At 64.8% G+C, this 24925-nt stretch overlaps 4 protein-coding genes across 4 annotated transcripts; 3 read left to right on the plus strand and 1 right to left on the minus strand.

Moving 5' to 3' along the window:
* The first annotated feature begins 1128 nt into the window (after positions 1-1128).
* NTF4 (neurotrophin 4) lies at positions 1129-4235 on the plus strand. The gene is made up of 3 exons (XM_062176510.1): positions 1129-1195; positions 2261-2364; positions 2842-4235. Exon 3 carries the CDS (start codon positions 2854-2856, stop codon positions 3487-3489), a length of 636 nt encoding a protein of 211 aa, XP_062032494.1. The 5' UTR covers positions 1129-1195; positions 2261-2364; positions 2842-2853; the 3' UTR covers positions 3490-4235.
* Positions 4236-5230: 995 nt separating this feature from the next.
* Positions 5231-7564, plus strand: SAXO3 (stabilizer of axonemal microtubules 3). Its single transcript, XM_062176508.1, has 5 exons — positions 5231-5426; positions 5656-5856; positions 5945-6103; positions 6696-6823; positions 7201-7564. Exons 1-5 carry the CDS (start codon positions 5271-5273, stop codon positions 7562-7564), a joined length of 1008 nt encoding a protein of 335 aa, XP_062032492.1. The 5' UTR covers positions 5231-5270.
* A 476-nt stretch (positions 7565-8040) lies between these two features.
* LHB (luteinizing hormone subunit beta) lies at positions 8041-9055 on the plus strand. Its single transcript, XM_062176515.1, has 3 exons — positions 8041-8225; positions 8484-8651; positions 8813-9055. The coding sequence occupies exons 1-3, from the start codon at positions 8211-8213 to the stop codon at positions 9053-9055; spliced, it is 426 nt and encodes a 141-aa protein (XP_062032499.1). The 5' UTR covers positions 8041-8210.
* Positions 9056-9169: 114 nt separating this feature from the next.
* Positions 9170-24703, minus strand: RUVBL2 (RuvB like AAA ATPase 2). Its single transcript, XM_062176503.1, has 15 exons — positions 24653-24703; positions 20137-20191; positions 18473-18528; positions 17686-17827; positions 15765-15894; positions 15569-15635; positions 13214-13320; positions 13014-13107; positions 12673-12796; positions 12366-12460; positions 12172-12290; positions 10233-10352; positions 9803-9932; positions 9398-9512; positions 9170-9300 (listed from the first exon to the last, which is right to left on the minus strand). The coding sequence occupies exons 1-15, from the start codon at positions 24662-24664 to the stop codon at positions 9275-9277; spliced, it is 1392 nt and encodes a 463-aa protein (XP_062032487.1). The 5' UTR covers positions 24665-24703; the 3' UTR covers positions 9170-9274.
* Between the last annotated feature and the right edge of the window lie 222 nt (positions 24704-24925).

Here is a 24925-nt window from a genome sequence, read left to right on the forward strand (position 1 = left end):
GGGGAGTGGACAGAGACTGGGGGAGGGGCAGAGGGGAGAGCCTGCTTCCCAGCTACTCCCCTTCCAGAACTCAGGGCCTCTACCCAACGGGGGCCTGTGCCCCTGGCCGGAGATGGGCTGTGTGGGTGCTGGGCTTGAGGAGGTGTGATGGGGTCAGGGAGGTGACCTGAGCAGACACCAGGACTGCGAAGCGGCCCTTCTCGGAGCCGCCTCTGCGCGGCCCTGGCTGGCGAGAGGGGAGAGGGGCACGCCCTAATCCCGGGCCACCCCTCCTGCCTTGCTATATTTAGGCGGGGGAGGGGGGGTCTGGGATGACCCCCGGGTGGGTGTCAGCTTTCCTTCTGAAAATAGCCCAGGGGGAGGGGAGTCCCAGGGCGGGGGGAGGGGCACTGCAGCCCGGCTCATCCCTTCCTTCTGGGGCTCTGCCAGTGTCGTGGGGCAGCCGCCCGCTCCCTGGTCTCCGTTCCCTTTCCCTCCTGTCCTCCCAAGTGTCCCCACGCACTCTCACTCCGAGCAGGACTGTGCATTCCCAAGACATGGCTTTGTCTGAGCTCAGGACGGGAGACCCTCTCCCAGTCCCCACCCAGGAAATTCGAGAGCCCTCCACACCCACTGTCTCCCCCACCCCACCCCGGGGCCGGGGCCTTATCGCTGCCCAAGCCCAGCTGGTTAATGTCTGGCGAGGAGCTCCTGGGAACGTGGGGACAGAGCAGAGGGTGGGAATCTGCCCCAGGATTGACACTGAGTTGGCAGAAGACCGCAAAGGAATCTCAGGCCTGGAGTCCTTGGAGCTAATGGAGGAGGGGCCGGGGTCTGGACTTCGGGGCCGAGGGCGGAAGGACTGGGGGTCCAGACTCCAGAGTCTGCGGGCAGAGGGGATTCGGGGGCTGGACTCCAGGGCCCGAGGGAGGAGGGCCTGGGGGTCCGGACTCCCGGGTCCGAGGGCCGGGACTCCTGGGACTGCGGCGGCCCGGCAGAGCGAGCCGGCCCGGCTTCCGAGGTCCCGGCACGCGCGTGCAAGGCGGGATCCCCCGGCCCCTCCTCCGCCGTCGGGCGCCGCCCCGCCCCCGGCCGGGCCCCGCAGAGCGCGAGCAGCCCGCAGCCCGGCCAGCGCGCGTCCCTGCAGCCCAGCGAGCGGGAGGAGGAGCCGCCGCCGCGCCAGGGGCAGCCCCGGGAGCCGGAGAGGGCGCCCCAGGTAAGAGCTCGGCGCCTCCTCCCCGGGGTTCCGGCGTCCGGGTCGCCCTGCCCTCGGGTGGGGAGGGGCGGGGGCGGGGCCGGCGGGGGCGGGGCTTGGCGGAGGAAACTGAGGCAGGGAAGTGTGCCCGGGCGGGGGTCGCCGGACTCGGGGCTCCCAGCCCAGACCTCCTAGAGAGGGGACCGGGGAGGAGGGGTCTGAACTCCAGAACTGGATTTGAGGGAGGAGGTGCTGGGGACCCCCGACTGCTGGGTCTGAGGGAGGAGGTGCTGGGGACCCCCGGCTGCTGGGTCTGAGGGAGGAGGTGCTGGGGACCCCCGGCTGCTGGGTCTGAGGGAGGAGGTGCTGGGGACCCCCGGCTGCTGGGTCTGAGGGAGGAGGTGCTGGGGACCCCCGGCTGCTGGGTCTGAGGGAGGAGGTGCTGGGGACCCCCGACTGCTGGGTCTGAGGGAGGAGAGGCTGGGGCTGGGACTCCTGGGTCTGAGGGAGGAGGTGCTGGGGACCCAGGGCTCTCAGGTGGGAGGGAGGAGGCAGCTGGGGACCCAGGGCTCTCAGGTGGGAGGGAGGCGGCAGCTGGGGACCTGCACTCCCTGTCCGTGGTTGGGTCGGCCTGTTCTCTTCACACGGGCCGCCGGCTTCCCCACCTCCTGGCCAGGGCAGGCAGCCACTCCAGGTATGTGCAGAAGTCTTGGGCGCGCCCTGGCCTGTCCTGTGAGGAGGGAACATTCCAGGAAGTCTCTGGGACCCGGGCTTCTCAAGTGTGGGCCCTGGGGGACCCGGGCGTCCAGGCCAGCCCTGCCTGCGCCCCGTCTGGGAGATGGATGGGCTGAGGGGAATGTAATCTTTCCCAGCCTCCTCCATCTGCCGCCACCCCCCTTCCCGCTTCTCCCCTGCGCCCATCTGCTTCCCATCCCAGCCAGGAGCCATCACCTGGGCCAGGGAAGGGGGCCTCTGGGAAGGGGGCAGGCCCTTGGCTCCTGGGCACCCTGGGAAGAGGGTGATCAGGGGCCCAGGCCCACTCCCCCCACCTGCCCGCTTCATCTGCCTTTCTGCTTCTTCCCCCAGGGGTTGCCCCCCCCTCTGCTGAGATGTCAGGAAGGAAGGGGCCGGCTGTGTCCTCCACAGGGGCCCCCGGCCCTGGAGCTCGGAGGTGGAGCACGTGCTGACAGGTCTGGTAGCCAGCGGCTGCTTCCCAGCCTCCCCACACCACCCCTTCCCAGAGCCACAGGCTTCTAGGATGTGGTGGAGAGACTGCGGTACCACGCCCCTGCCCGGTCCGTCTCCCACAGGGAGACTGAGGCGCCCCCCGCCCCCAGGAGGGAACTTAGCGGCAGTGTGGGACTGAACTCGGGTCTCCCCGGTCTGTCCTCCACACTGCCAGCCTCAGGTGTCCTTGGGGCGCAGAGGCCAGGCCGGAGTAGCGCAACCCAGACAGCGTTCCAGGCCCCTCTCTGGTGCTGTGTGATCTGGGGCAAGTCTGGCTTCTCAGCCTGTATTCCCCCACTTGTTGGGAATTAAGGAATGGCGGTTGGAAAATGATGATGGATCCAGTGTCCCGAGGGAGGGAAGGGGCTCCCTGTGGCCGCGGCAGGACTGGAAGGTGCCTCCTTCCTCCTCTCACCCCAGTCCCCTCGCTCTGTCTTCAGGTGCTCCGAGAGATGCTCCCCCACCTCCCATGCTCCCTCCCTGTCCTCCTCCTCCTCTTCCTCCTCCCCGGTGTCCCAATGGAGCCCCATCCCCCGCCCTCAACACTGCCCCCGTTTCTGGCCCCTGAGTGGGACCTCCTGTCCCCCCGGGTAGCCCTGTCCAGGGGCACGCCCTCAGGGCCCCCTCTGCTCTTCCTGCTGGAGGCGGGGGCTTTTGGAGAGCCGGCCAGCGCCCCGGCCAACCGCAGTCGGCGTGGGGTGAGCGAGACGGCACCAGCGAGTCGCCGGGGGGAGCTGGCCGTGTGCGACGCGGTCAGCGGCTGGGTGACCGACCGCCGGACGGCTGTGGACTTGCGCGGGCGCGAGGTGGAGGTGCTGGGCGAGGTGCCTGCGGCGGGCGGCAGTCCCCTCCGCCAGTACTTCTTCGAGACCCGCTGCAAAGCTGAGGGCCCCGGGGAAGGCGGCCCCGGCGGGGGCGGTGGGGGCTGCCGGGGCGTGGACCGGAGGCACTGGGTGTCCGAGTGCAAGGCCAAACAGTCGTACGTGCGGGCGCTGACTGCTGATGCCCAGGGCCGCGTGGGCTGGCGATGGATCCGAATCGACACTGCCTGTGTTTGTACCCTGCTCAGCCGGGGCGGCCGGGCCTGAGGCTGGAGCCCAGGAACCGGCCACGCGGAGGAGAGTGAAGAGAACTGGATCTGTGCAGAGGGACCTCAGCGGCGGCCTGGCTTGCCCAAGGGCCTACGTGTGGGAACTTGCCGGAATGGCCGCAAAATCACAGCTGCGGGAGGAGTGATGACACCACACAGGGTCCCGAGGATGGATTGGGGTCCTCCTGGAGGGACGGAGGGGATTCACAATGAAAACAGCCAATACCCACCGAGCGCTGCCCGTGCATCGGCCCTGACACGCGAGCCCTCGCATCGGCTGTTGTGGATCCCACCGGCAGAGACCCTCGGTTCTAGGTTGCCGACCGATCGTTCGGTCTCAGCTTGCCCACCTGGGAAAGAAGGACAAGTGGATGGGGGAGGGGAGAGCCCGGGACACAGGGGCCAGCACCAGGAGAGCAGGACGCTTCAGTGCCTGGGGGCGGGGATTCAGATGAGAAATTGTGCTCCGTCCGAGGGGGCGGTTGTCTGTTTTGAGGTAGTGAGCCTCCCATCACAGGACCGGCACAAGGAAGCTGGACAAGGCCAGGCTGCTGGGGAGGTCACCCCTGAGCAGAGAGCTGGAGTCAGGTTTCTACCCCCATTCCCTGTCCCAACCTTCACCCCGCACTGGGGAAGAAACACTATATATACTCAACGCTGTCTGGCTGGAGCAGGACACGGGGTTCCGACCAGTCGGCCTGCACCCTGGTTGGGATCGGGGCTCAGCCGACACCGAGGGGCTTTGAGTAGGGCTGAGAAAATCCAACAGGAGCCAGGAGGCTGAACGGGGCAGGGGTTGGGGGGAAGGTGTGTGCCAGTGGGATCCTGGGCCAGGCTGTGGGAGGGCTGGGCTGCTGGGGGGCCGCGGAGGCGGAGACCGACCCCAAAGCTGTGGCACAGACTCCACCCCCTCCTCCGAATGGTGCCCCTTCCTGTGGTTCCAACAGCCCTGTCTGCCTTACACGTAGCTTCCCCCCTACACAGACTGGCCCCCAGGCCTGGCTGTCTCTTCCTGCACGGCCTTGCTCTAGATCTGTGGGTCCCACTGTGCCTTTTTTTTTTTTTTTGCCACCTTGCTCCCTGTCCCTCTACCTTCCTGCGTCTCTCGTCTCTGGGTCGGTAGCTGCCTGCCGGCCCTGGCCAGGTCCTTCTCTCTCTGTTGGCTGGGGTATCTCCCTTTGTATTTCGACTTTCTGCAGGTCTTTCCCTTTTCGTCCCCCCCGCCCCCACACACACATCCAGGTGGAAGTTTTCAACCAAATCAAAGGCAGGCCGGCGACGCTGGCTCCTTCTGCAGGCACAGGGCACATGGGAGGGTCCCGGGGCGTCTGGAAATCGTTACCCCGGGGAGTGGGCCGGCCTGGCAGAGGGAGGAGGCAGCCCGGAGGGGCTGTGCCCCACAGGAGAGCCGGGTTTCTCAGAGACCCTGGTGGGCTCAGAGGGGTCTCTGCCTCTCTTGGGGGTCTGTGCCTCCTGGCCCTCCCAGGCCTCTCCCCCTCTCTCTGCTGCTCCCTCGCTGGGGTCTATCTCCCTCGCACCTCCCTTTCCCCCTCCGACCCCTTTCTCTCTTCCTCTGTCTCTGTCCCCACCCCCACGCCAGCCCCGTTCTGTGCCCCTCTAGGGATCTCTGTCCCTAGTCCCCACACCTCTGTCTCGCTCTGCCCATCCACTTGCCTGCGGGCCCTTTCATTGGCTGGGCTCCGGGTGGGCGGGTTCTGTCACCTAGGGCAACAGCGACAACAAGCCTGCTCCCGCCTGGCCTCTGGGTCGGGGCGGGTCATGGCTGGGCGGACCCTGGCGCTGCGCTACGGCCCCCCATGGTCCCCCGTCTCCAGAACTGAGGTGCCTGGGTCCCGGCCCAGCTGGCATCTCACCAGCAGCGGCGTTGCGCACCACCACATCCCCTCCCTGCCCTTCCCCCCGCCCAGCGTGCAGGTGAGCCGACCCCCGCTGGGGGGCGAGCCTGGGATCCGGAAAGCTGGGTGCTGAGAAGGGGCCTGGGGGCTCGGCCTCGTAATCCACCCGAGTCTGAGAGGAGGAGCGGGGAACCTGGGTGCCAGGGAGTGGAGCGGGGAAGGGCCGCGGACCGAGGGGAAGAGGTCGAAGCCGGAGCGGGAGCACAGCCCCGAGTCTTTCGAGCCGCCAAACGGCGCCGTCTCCCCAGTGCACAGTCGCGGGGCCCCTGCCCCCAGCCGCGAAGCAGGACTGGCCCATCGGGGCTTTCGACGAAGTCTTTAACATATGGGAGACAACCACGGGCTCGGCGCACGTGCGCAAGACTCACGGTGGGCCCTTGGCGCAGCCCCGGGCCCCGCAGCCCGCGGACCCCACGCGCACCTTGGGGATCAAGTCTTTAGGAGAAAAGGTGAGGCCCTGGGGCGCTGGAGACGGCAGGGCCAGGCACGTGCGCCCCCCGCGCCCTTACGTCGGGTGCCTGGGTCGCCTCTCTACAGCTCAGACACTGCAGCTGGCACCTGTTGGGGACCGCCGAGATCCAGAGCGAGACGAAAGCGAAGTACCCGGGCTGGCTCCCCGCGCCGCTGCGCGCCCCCTCGCCTGGCGTGCCGCAGCCCCTGGAGCTCGCCGACCACCTCCGGGGGGGCCCTTCGCAGGTAGCCGAGCGCGGGACAGATTCGGGGCCGGCATAGGGGCATAGCTGGGGTGGGGGGTGCTGGTTACAGAGCCGGGTAGTTGCGTGGACTTGTTGAGGCGGGACCAGGACTCGGAATCCAGGCTCGCAGGTGGCCGGCCTGTAGGTAGGGAGTGCGCCTGGACTATTCCCAGAGGGGTCGGGGTGGGAGGTGGGCATCAGGCCTTCCTGGGGAGGAAGAGATGGAGTGGAGTTGACGCCCAAGAAGCAGCAGAGCTCTGGCAGAGAAAGCCGGCGCTGGGGGTGGAACCGAGATTTGCTGGGGCTGGGGCTTGAATCCCTTGGACTTGGGGGTGTGACTGGCAAGGGTTCTGGTTTGGGGAGCCAGGTTAAAGTCCCTGGCGCGGGACTGATCAGGGAAGATTCAGATTCCGGGGACCCACAGCTGGGGATCTACGATAGGGGTTCTGAGGTGGGGACCCAGGGCCCGGAACGGGTACAGACCTCTGCGTGGGGACCCAGGGCCCGGGACGGGTACAGACCTCTGCGTGGGGACCCAGGGCCCGGGACGGGTACAGACCTCTGCACACTCCTCCCACTGCGATCTTCCTCAGGCCCTCATCCCCTGGACCAGGAACACGGAGCTGGCTGGCCAGCCCTTCACGGTGTCTGACCAGGGCGTCCTGAACCGACACCAGCCCTACCTGACCACTACCGCGCGGGACTTCCGCTGCTACACAAAGTGAGCCTGTGACCCCCACCTAGGCCCCGGGGACCCCGGCTCTTTCTCAGACTCGGTACCCGCGTTTTAAGTCCTGCTCACGCAGGAAGCGAAGCTCAGAGCACAGCCTCTACCCGTTAGCCCCCCGGGGTCCTCAGTGGCATCTCTGGGCAGCCTCCGCAGGTGGGCTTCAGGATCTGGGTTTAGGGCCCTCTTCCGTATCTGAGCCCCCAGGTTCTCTCACCAAGAATGCGACAGTCCTGTTTCCGGGCCCTTCCCAAGGGGTCCCCGACGCCTTTGAATGTGTCCTGTCCCGGGAATGCAGGCTTGGTGGTCTGGAACCTCAGCCTCCTCCCGCAGATGCAGCAGTGCCCTCCCCATGCGGCCCCCTCCCGCAGGAAGGAGCTGTCCGGATACCCCCGCAAGGACTCGCTGACCTACTGGAACTTCGAGCAAACGCCCCGGGTCTGGGCCCACGGCCCGCAGCAGGCACCATGTCCGCCTTTCCCTCAGCCCTCGCGGGTCCGCGTGCCCCACGCCGGCCCCGCGCCACCGGCTGTGCCGCACCGCGGGGCCCTGCCCCTGGCTCGGGAGTCCTTCTGCCCCCCGCCGCACCCACTGCGCCGGCTCGACCTTTCCTGTCCTCTGGAGGCGCCTTGGGGAGGTCCCCACTGGAGGCCCCTGCCGGGCATCTACAGCACGCCCAAAGCCTACAGCACCGAGAGCTCCCGCTATGGCAGCGGGAAGCCGGAGCTCGTGTGAGTGCACCTGCCTGCGGGGCCAGCCCAGCCTGGGACTCGCCCGAGCCCGCAGAGACAGCGTCTGGGGGCAACTGGACTGGGACACGCCCATTCAACTGTTGGCGTGGGCGGGGCTAACCTTGAACACGCCCCTGGCTCGAGGCAGGAGGGACTGAGCCCAGAGAGCGGGCCAGGGCTCACCCCCGTCCAAGAGTTAAACATAAAGCACGCGTTCTGGGGAGCGCTTGGAGCGTCCGGATTCTAGGGTTGGCTGCGGGAGGCGCGGAGCTCCGGCTGGATCTCCTGCCGGGGCGCAGGCCCTCTCGGACTGTGCAGTCTAGAGTGGCAGCCATGCGCCTGCCAGGCTGGACCGCACCAGGATGGCCTCGAGCCAGCGGCAGGACTCTGCACCCACAGTGGGCCCGTGCCGCTGGCACCGAGGACTGAGTCTGTGGCCACCTCGCCATGGCCTGTGGCGCGGGAGCCACCGGGAGGGCTGGGATGCTGTGCCGGGCGCTCCTCACCTCCCTGACCTTGTCCGCCTCTCGCCCCCAGGGGGATTTGTGTCCAGGTTACCCCAGCATGCTGCCACCACCCACCTGGTGGCCTTGCCGCCTCCACAGCCCATGGGTATAAAGCCAGGTAGATGAGCAGGGGCGGCACTCGGGATGGGGACGCTCCAGGTAAGACTGCAAGGCCCGGGCCCTTCCAGCTCCACCCAGGCCGCAGTGGCATGAGCCGGAGCTGGCCTCTCCAGGAAGCTGTGCCAGCCGGCGGGCTTCCTGGAGGACGGAGCAGGTGGGGGAGTGCCTGGGGGGGGGGGTGTCCCTGGGGCTGTGGAGTGAGCCCTGGCAGATGTCAGGCAGGGCCCCTGTCCCTGAGTGCCCTGGACAGGAGAGAAGGGCTCAGGGTCAAGGGCTCAGGCACTGGCCTTGCCCCAGGGGCTGTTGCTGTGGCTGCTGCTGGGCACGGGCGGGGCGCAGGCATCCAGGGGGCCACTCCGCCCACTGTGCCGGCCCGTCAACGCCACCCTGGCCGCTGAGAACGAGGCCTGCCCGGTCTGCATCACCTTCACCACCAGCATCTGTGCCGGCTACTGCCCCAGCATGGTGAGCATCGCGGAGGGGTGGTTTGGCCTGGGCAGGGGCTGGGGCACTGGAGTCAGCTGGGGGGGGTACGGGAGGGCAGGTGCAGAGGCTGCCCTGGAACCTGCATCTGGGATGGGGGCAGGGGGCGGCTCTGAAGCCCACGCTGCTCCCCCACGCTCCAGGTGCGGGTGCTGCCCGCCGCCCTGCCGCCCGTGCCCCAGCCCGTGTGCACGTACCGCGAGCTGCGCTTCGCCTCCATCCGCCTCCCCGGCTGTCCACCTGGCGTGGACCCCGAGGTGTCCTTCCCCGTGGCCCTCAGCTGTCGCTGTGGGCCCTGCCGCCTCAGCAGCTCCGACTGTGGGGGTCCGCGGGCTCAGCCCCTGGCCTGCGACCTCCCCCACCTCCCAGGCCTCCTCTTCCTCTGAGGCCCCTAGGCCCCACCTCCTGCCCCACCCCCACTGGTGGAGCCAGCAGGTGCCCCGCTCCTCCCCTCCCAATAAAACTTCTCCATCTGCAGGCTGGGTGTCTTTCTGTGGGTTCTGGGGACGCACACACACCCCAGGGCCAGTTTCCAAACCATTTTATACAAAGTCACAGTGTCAGAACTCTGGTAGAAAACGGGGGGGGAGAGGGCGGCGCTCGGCTCAGGACGTGTCCATGGTTTCGCCTTCTGTGGGAGGAGGAGGCCCCGTGGTCAGCCTGAGCGCTCCCAGGCCAGGCTGCCCCCACCCCGCCCCGGCCCGGCCCGGCCCGCCCCGGGCACTCACTGAGCTCGTTGAAGAGGAAGGCGTCCTGGTACTCCTTCATGTACTGCGTAGAGCGGGACTCGTCCAGGAAGAGCGAGTAGACCCGCTTGATGTCCTCCACCTGCACCTCCGTGCCCTGGGGAGGCCAAGTCCTCAGTGGGCCCCTCCCGGAGGCACACAGACCCCAGGCAGCCAAGCGAGTGGCAGCCAAGGCCAGGGCTCCAGGCGAGGTCTCCCAAGTGCCAGGCCTGCCTCGGCCACCCCTGGCTGTGGGCTCCCCCTGCACGCCTCAGGTCCTTCACCCAGAGAGGGACCTAATGGCACCCACACATGGTCCAAATGCTTGCCGGGACCTGGGGATGCGCCACAGATACGGAGACAGACCCAGGCAGCGCCTCTAGGACTGCCGGCCACACCCCCGCTGACCTTGCGTTTCCGGCACACCAGGCTGGCGGCGGTGATGAGCTGGATGGCGTAGCGCAGCGAGGTCTCCAGCCCGATGCGCGTCAGCACCGTGTAGGCGTCCTCGCTCATCTCCACGTCCTCTTCCTCGCACCTGTCACATGGGCACGGCGGGGGTGGGGGGGTGAGAAGGCTCAGCCAGGGCTGGCCCTGCCCTCGGGGTCACTTGAGGAGCTGCGTCCCAGACCCACAGAAAGCAGAGGTCACAGGAGCCACTGAGGCAGGGGCTGAGATAACCTAGAACTTGGGCCTCCTGAGCTCCCATCCAGGTCTTCGCCGGGAGCCCCCTCCCCGTCCCCTGGATGAGGCTACTGCCTGGAGGCCCCGCTCAGCCCCCCCCGCAGGCCCAGCAGCCAGGGGTCCCCAAGTCTCAGGTGGGCAGTCCTGCCCGCACCGGATGCGGAGGATCTGCTTTGTGTCCTTCTCGCTGTAGGGGGAGGTGGAGACGATGAGCAGCCGGTCCAGCAGGTCAATGGGGAGGCCGTGGGGGCTCTGGTAGCTGGTGCCCCGGATCCTGGGGAGTGGGCGACACGGAGGGCGAGCAGGTGACGTGTGCGGAACCCTGCTCTCTGTCCCAATCCTCAGACCCCTCCCACCCTGTCTACCACCACCCACTCGCTGGGCCAGGCCCCACTCGGCCTTCAGCCCCAGCTTGCGTCACTGGGTGCCGGCAGCCTTCCCCAGTGCGTCAACCCCACCCCCACAGAGCTGCGGCTGGGTATCTATGTCCAGGATTACTGTGCCAAGGTCCCTCGCCTGCTCAGGGAGGGCAGAGACCGGCCCGAGTGTCCCCCACTGGCCCTGCCCGGCGCCCGGTGGGCTCCAGGACGGGCACAGCAGCTGTGTTCTGTGATGTCACCACGAACACCCAGCGGGGACTCCCCCACGGCTGCTGGGGGACACGCCCCCTCACACAGAGTTCTGTCCATCATGCATACAGAGCCTGGGGGTGTGTTAGTACACATTGCTGAGTCACGCACAGAGCCCACGGCCAGCAGCGCCGTCTCTCTAAGGCGTGTCCCAGCCTGTCCCTGCCCAGCAACACGGGATGGCACTCGAGCACCACGCTTGGGTATACCTCAGATTTGTTTTATTTATTTGATTTGAAAGTCAGAGTGAGGCAGAGAGGGAGACATCATCTGCTAGTTCACTCCCCGAATGGCTGCAATGGCCAGGGCTGGGCCAGGCCAGAGCCAGAAGCCAGGGGCTTCATTTGTCTCTGGGGGGTGAGGGGCCCAAGCACTTGGGCCATCTCCTGCTGCTTTCCCAGGTGCATTAGCAGGGAGCTGGATCGGAAGTGCAGCAGCCGGGACTCGAACTGGTGCCCATCTGGGATGGATGTTGGAGCTGCAGGCAATAGCTTAACCTGCTGTGTCACAAGTGCCGGCTGGTGTATCACCACACCACACCACACCGCACCCACACACAGAAGCCACAAGCATCTTAATAGGGAGAAGGGGGGCTGAAGCCAGCAGGCAGAGCGCGGCCTCATCTAACCTCACCTGGGCACGTGGGCGTCAGGGACCTGAACTTACGCTGCTCTGCGCATCTCTGCAATGACCGTGAGAGGCCGAGTACGACCTGGGCACCAAGCCACCTTTCCGCAGGCAAGCAGGTTTACGGGCACAGAATTGGCTACGGAGGAGGCGCGGCGGCGGCGGCTCACTCACAGCCGTCTGCCACCTTCCAGACCTTCCAGACCCAAGCCCAGCGCAGCTCACGGCCTGACTATGAAGCAGGCTGAGACGCGGGGCTGCTCCTGAGGGTCCAGAGTTAGACAAAGAGCCAGGCAAAACTGCCCAGCGCCCCGCCCGGCTGGGCCGGGCTCACTGACGGCCCCCTGCTGCGCAGTGACGGCTCAGCGTCCCAGCAGGGCAGGGGCCAGGTGGGAGCGCTGGTGCAGGCTCCACATCCCAGGCAATGCGGGCTCCTTGCCCTGCCCCTCCTCCCAGGCTGATGGCTGACGCGTGTACAGGGGTGGGGAAGGCAGGCAGCGGGCACGAAGGCCACACCCAGGGCATAGATCCCCGGGACTCATCATGGCACGGTGGCTGTCAGATGCCAGGGGTTTTGCCAGGTGAACTTGAGGCCACGATCACACAGAGGATGCGCTGCCCAAGTGCTTTGTGCGGGGTCGGCCAGAGGTCGCTGCGCTTCCCTCAGGATTCAGACGTCCACAGCACTCCCAAGAGCTTCCCGGGCCCGGGGCGAGCTGCCTGCACCCGGGTCACCCACCTGCCTTGCTCCAGGGAAAGGCACAGCTTCCTGTCGGAGCCAGCAGTGCTGGGAGCCCACAGCCCACGGGGCCCCACCTGACCCCGCGGCCAGCTCACCGGGTGATCCCACGGTTGGTGGCCATGATGAGCACAGGTGCCATGTCGCTCTCCAGGGCGCGGTTGAGGAAGGAGAAGCTCTCAATGTCCAGCATGTGGACCTCATCGATGAACAGCACCTGGCGGCGTGGGGCTCGAGTTCAAGGGCACGCCCTCCCGGCCAGGCCCCCCGCCCCGCCCGCCCCGGTGCTCACCCCAGGGATGATCTCCGCCTTGCCCTCCTCCCGCCACTCGGCCACTTTGGCGTTGATCTGCTCCCGGACTTCTGACTTGATCTCCCCGGTGTCACCTGCAGGAGTCGGGGCGGCATCGGAGAGTCAGGGAGGCAACGCGGCTAAGACCACAGGGTGGGCACAGAGGACGGGTGGCGACAGAGGAAGCAGACCCCAGCGGTGCCGGCTGGGTCTCCACCGTGTCCCAGGCCGGGGGGGATGTCGGGGGCCAAGCCACGCTCCCAGCAGCAGCAGGGGAGTGGAGGGGCTGCCAGGCCTGGGCCCTCACCTGAGAAGAGAGCCAGGAAGCCCTGGGTGCGGGAGTTGATGACGTCGATCTCGTGCAGGGACACGGTGTGCACGACCTCCTTGCGTTTCTGGAGCTCCCCGTCCGGGCACTGCACAAACTTGGTCTGGGGGCCAGAGTGGTCGTTCAGAAACCCCAGGCCCAGGAGGGGAGGTCAAGCCACGGGGCACGCAAGGGCACTCAGGGTGAGGGGCAGCGTGTCTGGGTTACAAGACCCAGGAGCACCAGGAGCACAGGGACAGGAGGACCTAGGCCCTGTGGTCACAGAGGCAACAGAAACATCCAACGGCAGGGGCCGTGGCATCCCCAGCGTCCTGGCGTACCTGGGAGCCCATGGCGTCGTAGTCCCGAGCGCGTGTGAAGGAGCGGCCCAGCTTGGAGATCTTGCCCGTGGCCTTGTCAATGGTGATCACGTCCCTGTGGGAGGGGAGGGAGGGCCGGAGGAAGAAAGGAGGGGGTCTGAGTCCCCGCCGCCCAGGCCACCCGGGCCACCCAGGCCACCTGGCACAGCCTGCCTGCTCACCCGGCCTGGACCTTGTCCTTGGTCAAGGACTCGATCATCTTGGTGCCCAGGTCGTAGATGGTCTCCATCTCTGTGGTCTTGAGGGTCAGCTTGCCCACCTTGGAGCCCTGTGAGGGGAGATGAGCCAGGAAGGGGCTCAGAGAGGGCCCGGTGCTGCCCAAGGCTCCCTGATGAGCCTGCAGCCCTGTGCTGGCCTCTGCTGATACAGCTCAGAAGGGGTGTGACACGGGGGTTCCTGGGGGCGAGGGGTCTGCTCCCCGCCACAGCACAGGCCAACGCCGGCCACGGTGCACACTCGCAGCCTGTGCAGTGTTGTACCTGTACGTCGCAGAGCTGTTCACACTCACACCTCAAAAAGCCTATTAAGAGGGGCCAGCACTGTGGCACAGTGGGTTAAGCCTCTGCCTGTGACACTGGCATTCCATACTGGTGCCGGTTCGAGCCCCAGCTGCTCCACTGCTGATCCAGCTCCCCTCTAATGGCCTGGGAAAGCAGTGGAAGATTGCCCCTGCATTCATGCGGGCGAACCTGGATGAAGCTCTTGGCTCCTGGCTTCAGCCTGACCAAGCCCCAGCCATTGTAGCCATTTGGGGAGTGAACCAGCAGATCAAAGATTCTCTCTCTCTAACACTGCCTTTCAAATAATTAAATCTTAAAAAACAAAATAAAAATCCCACAATTCCAAGGTCCCACAAACTGGCCAACAGGGTCACACTCCAACATTCCTCTTTTAGACCCACATTAAAAAAATGAGAAAACCCAGCTAAGCAGAAACAAGGAAACACCACTTCCATGCCCGCCCTGAGACGAGCAGTTCACGTTTCTCAGTTACATCCCCAGTAGTGGATCCTGACCGGGCCTGCAGGGAGGACTTAGGGGAGCGCTGGGGTTCACTTTTTTTTTTTTTTTTGGACAGGCAGAGTGGATAGTGAGAGAGAGACAGAGAGAAAGGTCTTCCTTTTTGCTGTTGGTTCACCCTACAATGGCCACTGGAGCCGGCACATCGCGCCGATCCGAAGCCAGGAGCCAGGTGCTTCTCCTGGTCTCCCATGCGGGTGCAGGGCCCAAGCACTTGGGCCATCCTCCACTGCACTCCCAGGCCATAGCAGAGAGCTGGCCTGGAAGAGGGGCAATTGGGACAGAATCCGGCGCCCTGACCGGGACTAGAACCCGGTGTGCCGGTGCCGCAAGGTGGAGGATTAGCCTGTTGAGCCACAGCGCCGGCCGGTTCACATTTTTACAGGGAGGACACACATAGCCAGGGATTTCCTGTGTGGCAAAGCATATAATTTAAATAAGTACCTTGGGAAGAGCTTGCCCCCAATTTAAATATTTTACCATATGTTTAAAATTCAAAACTTAGTTGCCAAGAGATGGAACTAATTTAGAAGGCCGTTTTTCAATCTATTTGCACTAACAACACGGAGCAAACAGAAAAACAAGAGGGGCGTCAGGGGAAGGGGGCCAGCCGCATTCTATCAGTGGCTCTGACACACACAGAAGAACCTCCAAAACACCACACAGAGCGAAAGGAGACGCCGAAGGCCACCCCGGGGTCCCACTGACATGCAAGGACCAGAACCCACCCAGCCAGGGGCTCTGGGGAGGGGACAAGGAGCAGCGACTGCCTGGTGGGGTCAGGGTTTCTTTTTGGGGAAAGTTCTAGAACTAGACAGAGATGGCAGTCACATAACATCGAGGGTCCTTCTGCCACACTGCACAGTTTAAAACGGTTTCTTTACAGGTAAACCACAAACGAAGAGATCAAGGGAAACTTTCCGACAGACAGGCACAAAGCAGAAACACCTGACAGGGCTACTACAGCGTCTAGGAATGCAGAGTTGGGTAACAAAACCCTGGAGACAAGGGAGCCAGCGTGGGCGCAGGAGGGAGCGGCAACAGGGCCTCGGGCCACGGCGGGAAGCAGCAGAGGCAGGCTGGGGAATGCTGGGGGCGCTGGCAGAGGCCCAGTTCCTGCCTGGGGGGGGAAGGCGTTTCCTCCTGATTTATTAGAGCAGTGTTTATTTTATGTTTCTTTGTACCTATCTGATACCAAAAAGGTTTCAAAAAAGTCTTAGGTTAAAAAAAACCAGGGAGCAAATCCCACCGCGTAGCTTGGTACTGAGGTGTCTGAATCCCGCAGAACAGTTCTGTGAGCGGTGGCTGGCGAGGACCCACGAGAAACGTCCAGCCCTGCCCCTCACCTCCGCACCGCTTCCTGTGCCCCGGGGAACTGCTGGCGAGCACCGCCGCTGAGCCCAGCCCTCCTGCCAGCACACCAGGCTCCCGCCCCCACCCCACCCCACGGACTCGGAGGCCACGCCCCCATGCCGGGCTGCAGACCCGCAGACTCACCGTGCCGGTGGCCGGCCGATCTATCTGGATCTCCACCACCTCTCCTTCGATGATCTCTGTCTCCTCCCTGGCCAGAGAGCAGAGCTCAGGGCACAGCCCGACCCAAAACCTCCAGGAGCCCCAGGGCAAAAGGTGAGCGGCCAGGGCAGGTGGTGAGTGGGCTGGCGGGCTGGCAGGAGGCAGCCCCCTCCCTTACTTGATGCGCACGCCGATGGAGCGCCGGAAGGCCTGGGTCAGCGCCTCGGTCTTGCTCATTTCCAGGGAGAAGATCTCACTGCCGGCGATGGCTGTGAAGGGGGTGTCGGGGCCCAGCGCCTGGGCCATGCCTGGGGGGAGGCAGGCTGGGTAAGCAGGCGCTGGCACCAGCTCCCTGACACCGCTCCCCAGGCAAGCCAGCTCTCCTCCTTCCCCAGGAAGGGGCGCTCAGCGCCATCTGTCTCTTTCCTTCCTTTTCCCTAAGATTTACTTATCTGAAAGGCACAGTGACAGAGAGGGAGAGACAGAGCAAGGTCTTCCATCTGCTGGTTCACTCCCCAGATGCCCACAACAGCCAGGGCTGGGCCAGGCCCAAGTCAGGAGCCAGGAACTCCCCCCAGGTCTCCCCCACGCGTGGCAGGAGCCCACGTACTTGGGCCTCCTCTGCCTCCAGGGCGGGAAGCTGGCTGGGGAGAGTGGAGCAGCATGGACTCACACCACACAGTCCACGTGGGATGCGGGCGTCCCACGCAGTGGCTCGGTCTGCACCCCACACCTGCACTGCCACCCCGTCTTTGCACTTGGCTCTGAGCCAGGCAGAACCCTCGAGCAGGGGGGCTGGAGGGAGGCGCGAGGCACAGGGCAGATGGGAGACAAGCCGGCTGCGCCAGAAGCCTGCTCTCAAATCCCGACCGGCCAGAGGGGTCAGCCTCAAACCTCGCCGAGCGTCTTCCATCTCCCAGTGTCTAAGAGCCGTCTGGCCTCAGGGCCTGCGGTGGGCAGCAGCCGGGTTTGAATCCGGACCCCACTGCTCAGCACGCTGAGCCTTGAGGGATCCCATAAGTCTCAGCTGCTTCCCAAACCTTGGGTGGACGATGGCAGCCTGCACGGCGTGATTATGGGGTGGGCACTCAACCCTGTCACTCAGCCTGCGACCACACAGGGACAGGGTCTGCAGCCGGACCTGAGGGCAGGCGGGGGCTGCCTCCTGTCATCTCCCAAGCACCCAGCCCCTCCCCCGGCCTCTGCCCAGCACAGGGCCAGTTCCCTCGGTGTTCCGGTGGTCTTAGCTCAGGTGTCGACCCCTCTGGGGAGCTGCCCCTGCCCTGGGACACCTCCATGACAGCACGCGTCACTCTGGAAGGGCCTGTGGCCAGGCCTGCCTCTCCCAGACCGGGAGCTCCCGGCACTGTGAGCTCAGCGGGGCTACGTGTGCTCAGCGTGCGGCCTCAGGCCCAGCACAGGAGGGCACCAGACAACGCTGCTTCCCCCTGACCTAAGACCTGGTCATTCCCGCGCCTCTCGCTGCCTGGGCGCAGTGGGAAGGAGGGCTCAGGGAGCCCTCAGTGCCAGGCAGGGCTCTGAAGGGTGGACAGGGGTTCGCCGAGATGAGCGACACTTGTGAGTGACAGGATGACGGCTCTCTGGCGGGCGGCCGGAGGCTGCTGGCTGGCTGTTCAGCACCTGTCCGTCACTTCTTCCTTAGTTCCAGACAGTCACTGCACTGAGGCAGCCACAGGCCAACTTTAGAAATCCAAAGATGTGTGCGTCTGAGCCACCTTCGCAGCAGAGTGCAGGCACATGGCCAGGTTCTGGCCGGCGGGACAGAAGCACAGGCATGCCTGGCTCCCGAGAGCTGCTCCCGGGGAGCTAACCTGGGAGGTCCGCCCTCACTGCCTGCTGCCTGGAGTGTGGGTGGGGAGGCGGGAGCTCAGGCAGCCCTCCTGGAACAGGAGGTGATCTTGACATGGAACCAAGTGCAGAGGACATCGAGGCAGAAAGATAGGAGACTTCGTGCAGCTGCTCAAAGGCCCCCAGTGGCCCGCATCTGGACTTTCTTACGTCAGGGGTTTAACCCTGACTTACAAGGGGGGCTCATCTGGCAGAGACCAAGAGCGCTCCTGCCCGGTGGGGCCTCTTACCCATGGCAATCGCTGTCTTCCCAGTGCCCGGCTGGCCAGCGATGAGGACGGCCCGCCCGGCGATCTTGCCTTCCCGGATCATCTCCAGCACCACGCCGGCTGCCCGCCGGGCCGCCAGCTGCCCCACCATGCCCTGGGAGGCCTGCGGGGTGGAAGCAAGAGAGCCATGAGGGGACGCCCACCGGGCGACCGCTGTATTTCTACCGCATCCAGGCACGGGACACCAAAGCAGACACCGGGGCCCAAGACTTCTGGGAAAAGCCAAAGCAGCTCTCCCTATGTCCATGTTTTTGTTTGTTTTCCTTTTTGACAGGCAGAGTGGACAGTCAGAGAGAGAGACAGAGAGAAAGGTCTTCCTTTGCCGTTGGTTCACCCTCCAGTGGCCACTGCGGCCGGCGCACCGCGCTGATCCGCTGGCAGGAGCCAGGTGCTTCTCCTGGTCTCCCATGGGGTGCAGGGCCCAAGCACTTGGGCAATCCTCCACTGCACTCCCGGGCCACAGCAGAGAGCTGGCCTGGAAGAGGGGCAACCGGGACAGGATCGGTGCCCCAACCAGGACTAGAACCCGGTGTGCCGGTGCCGCAAGGCGGAGGATTAGCCTGTTGAGCATGGCGCCGGCCCTATGTCCATGTTTTGACATCAGTTAAACTTCACATGTGGCTAAGTTTTGTAAATGTGGAGCCATAGGTTTGGAAGATAACACAGTCCCACACCCGCCGTGGCCCTGGGTACCATCAGCCCAGGCCTTCATGGAGCAGCCCTTGAACCCCAGCCCCCTCTGCCTTACCTGCCGTGGCTCCAGGGCATCGTCCAGCCCAAGTCCCCGGATGTGGGAGTGAGCACCTGCGGGCAGACACAGAGGCAAGGTTACCGACAGCCTGGCACACGCTCTGGGGTCGCCACACTGGCCACTGAGGCCTGACTAACCACATGAGCCCACCAGGAACTATGGCTCTGGGTGCAGAGTTCACACAGCACCCACAGGTGCTGGCTTCCTTCCACACAATCCTGTGAAACGAGGGCTGCAGCTGGGGCAGGGTGGTGGCCTGGAGGGCTAGGCTGCTCCGCGCTTCCAATCAGAGACCCAGTGGAGCTGGTGGCTCCTGGCTGGCCTAGTCCTAGCTGCTGCAGGCACTTGGGGAAGTGGATTGGGGATAGAGTTTCTCTTTCTCTGTCTTTCAGAGCTACAGAGAGGGAGAGGTGGAGAGGTGGAGAGGTGGAGGGAGAGAGGGAGAGAGGGAGAGAGGGGGAGGGAGAGAGAGAGAGAGAGAGAGAGAGAGAGAATCTTCCATCCGCTGGTTCACCCCCCTAATGGTTGCAATGACCCAGAGCTGGGCCAGTCCAAAGCCAGGAGCCAAGAGCTCATTCCAGGTCTCCCACGTGGGTGCAGGGGCCCAAGCACTTGGGCCATCTTCCACTGCTTTCCCAGGTGCATTAGCAGGGAGCCGGATCAGAAGCGGAGCATCCGGGAATTGAGCCAGCATCCGTATGGGATGTCGGGGCCAATCAATGCAATCAATGACAGCAGCCCAGGCCCTCAGTGCTATGGAGTGGGAGAGGTCCCGAGCCACACAGCCAGTGAGGTGACCTCGAGATTCCCGTGGCTTCCTAAGATAAGGGAGGGCCACCTCCCGTTTTTTGTACATAAAGCTCTATAGAAACAAGCCCCGCCCATTCATTCCATATGGCCTGCTCGCTGTGACTGGGAAAAGCTGACCATCAGCTCTTAAAGCAAGCATTTGCTGACTCATGCTAGGCCATGCGCGCCCCAAGGGCAGCTGCTCCCTGGGCGCTCTGATCCCACAGTGCCTCGCTCCTTGATGGGCAGGCAAAGCAGGGCGAGTCCCTGCACGGTCAGGGCTCCGTGCGAGGAATCCTACAGCAGACAGAGCAACTGCTCTGCAGCCACATGGCTGGGAGGGAGGCGGGAGATGGGCAAGCTAGCCAGGAGCTTCTAGAACACGTGCTGGGAGCCACAGCTCTGTGCGGCCTCTCGGGGAGGCACCTGCTGAGCTGCACCCCTGCCCTGGGAGCAGAGCTCTCTGTGAGGGCTGCGCCCCACCCCACCCCACCCCCAGCCTGCGGCCTGACTGCTGTGCGCTGGGGCCAGACGTGGCTGACGTGGCTGCCCCGAGTCTCAGCCACCCCCACTGGAACAGGGTAGCCGCCCCTCCCACCCCCGGGGCCGAGCGTCTGCTCTGCCTGGTCCTGCGTCCCCACAGGGGACACACACCGCAGTGCGTGCTGGGTGCAGGGCAGGATCCGCTCCGCAAACACGCGTGATCAAGGCTCCCAGGCAAGCGTCCTCAGGAGCCCCTGCAGGGCAGCCAAGCTGGCCACAGTGCGGCCGACTCCCTTCTGGAACCTGGGGTCCTCTCGCAGACGGCAGCTCGGCTGTCGGGGTGGGGGGCGTGGGGCTGGGGGCGGGCCCCTTCCTGACTGCTCACTCACCGATGCGCTCGATCCTGGTCACATCGCGGATCTCTGGGACTTTGGTCGTGGCCGTCTGGGGGTACAGGAAGAGGCATCAGAAGACTCCAGGGCCCCGGCTCTGGCCAGCTCCTGCTCGGCCCCCTGCCCTCCCTCCGTGAGAAAGTTTCCCCTGCCCGCTCCATCCATGGGAAGCTGACACACCACACGCTCAGGGGCCCCACTCCACCGGGCAGAGTGGGGGTGGGGGCTCCCCGGGAAGCCAATACTGTCTGTCTCATTCACAGCTCGGTGCCCGAGGCAGCCGGCAAGCGTGAACGCGTGAAGCCCTCTCACACCTCACAGCCGTGAGCCGCCAGGACAGACGCCGTGCACAGGTGCAGAGCAGGACTCGGGCTGCCCGTGGTCTGCGCCTGCTGACACAGCACTCCTGCTCCCCTCTGCCATGGGGCGGCCACGTGCTGGCCAGCCCTCAGCGCACGCCGCTCTCCGGGCACCCTCGCTGACTGACAGCAAGTGCCAGCCTCGCCGGAGGCCCTCCTGACCCCTGCCCCTGCCTGGCTGCTCCCAAGGCCTCCCGGGGTGACCTGATCTCCCTGTGCAGCCACACCCTCGCAGGGAGATCCCCGGACTGATGTTCTTGGCGCTGCTATGCGTGAGCCCCACGCAGGGCCAGGCTCACAGCCCACTTGTCCGTTAGGACTTGGTATGTGTGTGAGTGAACCCCACCCAACAAGACCCCGTGTATGTGAGTGAGTGAACCCCACGCGGGGTGCTGAGCCCACCCAACAGGACCTGGTGTGTGTGAGTGAGTGAACCCCACGCGGGGTGCTGAGCCCACCCAACAGGACCTGGTGTGTGTGAGTGAGTGAACCCCACGTGGGGTGCTGAGCCCACCCAACAGGACCTGGTGTGTGTGAGTGAACCCCACGTGGGGTGCTGAGCCTACCCAACAGGACCTGGTGTGTGTGAGTGAGTGAACCCCACATGGGGTGCTGAGCCCACCCAACAGGACCTGGTGTGTGTGAGTGAACCCCACGTGGGGTGCTGAGCCCACCCAACAGGACCTGGTGTGAGTGAACCCCACGCGGGGTGCTGAGCCCACCCAACAGGACCTGGTGTGTGTGAGTGAGTGAACCCCAACCCAACAAGACCCCGTGTATGTGAGTGAACCCCACGCGGGGTGCTGAGCCCACCCAACAGGACCTGGTGTGTGTGAGTGAACCCCACGCGGGGTGCTGAGCCCACCCAACAGGACCTGGTGTGTGTGAGTGAGTGAACCCCACGTGGGGTGCTGAGCCCACCCAACAGGACCTGGTGTGAGTGAACCCCACGTGGGGTGCTGAGCCCACCCAACAGGACCTGGTGTGTGTGAGTGAGTGAACCCCAACCCAACAAGACCCCGTGTATGTGAGTGAGTGAACCCCACGCGGGGTGCTGAGCCCACCCAACAGGACCTGGTGTGTGTGAGTGAGTGAACCCCAACCCAACAAGACCCCGTGTATGTGAGTGAGTGAACCCCACGCGGGGTGCTGAGCCCACCCAACAGGACCTGGTGTGTGTGAGTGAGTGAACCCCACGCGGGGTGCTGAGCCCACCCAACAGGACCTGGTGTGTGTGAGTGAGTGAACCCCACGCGGGGTGCTGAGCCCACCCAACAGGACCTGGTGTGTGTGAGTGAGTGAACCCCAACCCAACAAGACCCCGTGTATGTGAGTGAACCCCACGCGGGGTGCTGAGCCCACCCAACAGGACCTGGTGTGTGTGAGTGAGTGAACCCCACGCGGGGTGCTGAGCCCACCCAACAGGACCTGGTGTGTGTGAGTGAGTGAACCCCAACCCAACAAGACCCCGTGTATGTGAGTGAACCCCACGCGGGGTGCTGAGCCCACCCAACAGGACCTGGTGTGTGTGAGTGAGTGAACCCCACGCGGGGTGCTGAGCCCACCCAACAGGACCTGGTGTGTGTGAGTGAGTGAACCCCAACCCAACAAGACCCCGTGTATGTGAGTGAGTGAACCCCACGCGGGGTGCTGAGCCCACCCAACAGGACCTGGTGTGTGTGAGTGAGTGAACCCCACGCGGGGTGCTGAGCCCACCCAACAGGACCTGGTGTGTGTGAGTGAGTGAACCCCACGCGGGGTGCTGAGCCCACCCAACAGGACCTGGTGTGAGTGAGTGAACCCCACGTGGGGTGCTGAGCCCACCCAACAGGACCTGGTGTGAGTGAACCCCACGCGGGGTGCTGAGCCCACCCAACAGGAGCTCAGAAAGCCGAGGCCTCCCAAGTCTCCAGATGTCCCAAGGGCGCACCCAGCCAGATCCCTCCTCACACAGGGCAGCGGGACGAGTGCCCAGCACCTAGGGCGACCACGGAGCCCCCTGGATGGCCGCTGGAAACACGTTCACACGTGTTCACGGCAGCACTATTTGCAGCTGCCAAGAGATGGACACAATCCAAATGCTCATCAACCGAGGAAGGAATAAACACAACATCTACACCGTCGGGTTCTGTTTAGCCATAAAAAGGAATGAAGTGGGGCCAGCGCTGTGGCATAGGGTACAGCTGCCGCCTGCAGTGCCGGCATCCCATATGGGCGCCGGCTTGAGTCCCAGCTGCTCCACTTCCGATACAGCTCCCTGCTAATGGCCTGGGAAAGCAGTAGAAGATGGCCCAAGTCCTTGGGCCCCTGCACCCACGTGGGAGACCCGGAAGAAGCTCCTGGTTCCTGGCTCCCAATCGGCACAGCTCCAGCCACTGCGGCATCTGGGAAGTGAACCAGTGGATGGAAGACCTCTCTCTCTGTCTCTACCTCTCTCTGTAACTCTGTGTTTCAAATAAATAAAATAAATCTTTAAAAAAAAAAAAAGGTCACATATTGTATGCTTCCATTTATATGAAATATCTAGAACAAGCAAACAGTGGTTGCCTCGGGCTGGTGGTGGGAGGTACTGAGGGTGACTGGTAAGAGCTGTGGGGTTTCCTTCTGAGGTCATGGCAATGTTCTAAAACAGTGTGGGGATGGCTGCACAGCTCTACAAACACACTAGAAGCCACTGAATTGCATATTTCAAATGGGTGAATGGTATGGTAGATAAATTATATCTTAATAACGCTGTTACAGAAAAAAAAAACACCCAGGCAGTGGGTCCCGGGGCAGCTGTTTTCTGATCCTTCCTAAGGAGAGAGAAGAAAAGGAAGCCAGCACGCTGACCCGGTCCTCCCTGCTGGTCCCCACGGCCCCTTGCTCTCCACAATCTCCTCTTCCACAGGGAGGGAGCGTGAGGCACCCACCCAGGCAAGCAGCCTCTCTGGGGGGCCGGGGCTCAGTCTTCCCGGCCACCGGGCGGCCACAAGCCCTCTCCTTGCTGGGCGTCTTCCCGCTCACCCAGTCCTCGTGGTGGTGGTGGGGGACATCACCCCCAGTCCTCATGGGGGGGGAGCCAGGAGAGGGGACATCACCCCAGTCCTCATGGGGGGGGAGGAGCCAGGAGAGGGGACATCACCCCCAGTCCTCGTGGGGGGGGAGGAGCCAGGAGAGGGGACATCACCCCCAGTCCTCATGGGGGAGGAGCCAGGAGAGGGGACATCACCCCCAGTCCTCGTGGGGGAGGGAGCCAGGAGAGGGGACATCACCCCCAGTCCTCGTGGGGGGGAGCCAGGAGAGGGGACATCACCCCCAGTCCTCATGGGGGAGGAGCCAGGAGAGGGGACATCACCCCCAGTCCTCGTGGGGGGGAGGAGCCAGGAGAGGGGACATCACCCCCAGTCCTCGTGGGGGGAGGAGCCAGGAGAGGGGACATCACCCCCAGTCCTCGTGGGGGGGGGAAGCCAGGAGAGGGGACATCACCCCCAGTCCTCGTGGGGGAGGAGCCAGGAGCGGGGACATCACCCCCAGTCCTCGTGGGGGAGGAGCCAGGAGAGGGGACATCACCCCCAGTCCTCATGGGGGAGGAGCCAGGAGAGGGGACATCACCCCCAGTCCTCATGGGGGGGGAGCCAGGAGAGGGGACATCACCACCAGTCCTCGTGGGGGGGGAGCCCGGAGAGGGGACATCACCCCCAAACTCAGAAGACGGGGCCCATGCCCCGCCCCCACCCCGCGCCCAGCGTCCACGGCCAGGCCTCATCGTTGCTTGGCGCTCACACCCCTGCCATTCATCGTGTGTCAGGGCTGCACGTGCGGCCCTCGTCCAGAGCCCCACGACGCCGGGACACACGTCACGCCCGGAGGACTCTGGGAGGCGGGGTCACAGCTGGGATCGGGGACCCAGGCCCTTCCGTCTTTCGCCCCCTCAGACCCAGCCGCACGGGCACCCAGCTCCTCCTCCCCGCAGATCCGGGAGTCAAACCCCCTCAGCCGCCTCCGCCCGCGGACTCGGCGGGCGGAGATCCCAGCCCCCAGCTCCCCCGGTCGCGGCAGTCCAGCCTCCTGGGGCCCCCTCCTCAGAGCCGGGAGGCCGAGCCTCCACCTCCTCCTCCCTCAGACTGGACAGCGCGGTTTCGCGGCTCAGCCCTTCCCGCGCCAACACTCACCACGGTTGCCATGATGCTCACCAACCGCTAATGTCCTGGCGGAAACGGAAGACGCACTCGGAGCGACGCGTGCCGGCCGCTCTAGGCTGGCGGGTCCTCCAAGGATCTCTATGGTTCCCTGCTCTATAGTAAACTCTCCTCTGGGGGCGTGGCGTCACGGGTTAGGCCCCGCCCACCCGCTGAGGCCTAGCTGTAACACGGGCGCCCAGAACCCCTGAGTCCGTCCCCAAGGCTTCCTGGCTCCTCCCTCTTTTACCCAGCCCCCGCCCCTTG

Source organism: Lepus europaeus, chromosome 19 (genome assembly GCF_033115175.1).
Source record: "Lepus europaeus isolate LE1 chromosome 19, mLepTim1.pri, whole genome shotgun sequence".
Taxonomy (NCBI): Eukaryota; Metazoa; Chordata; class Mammalia; order Lagomorpha; family Leporidae; genus Lepus; species Lepus europaeus.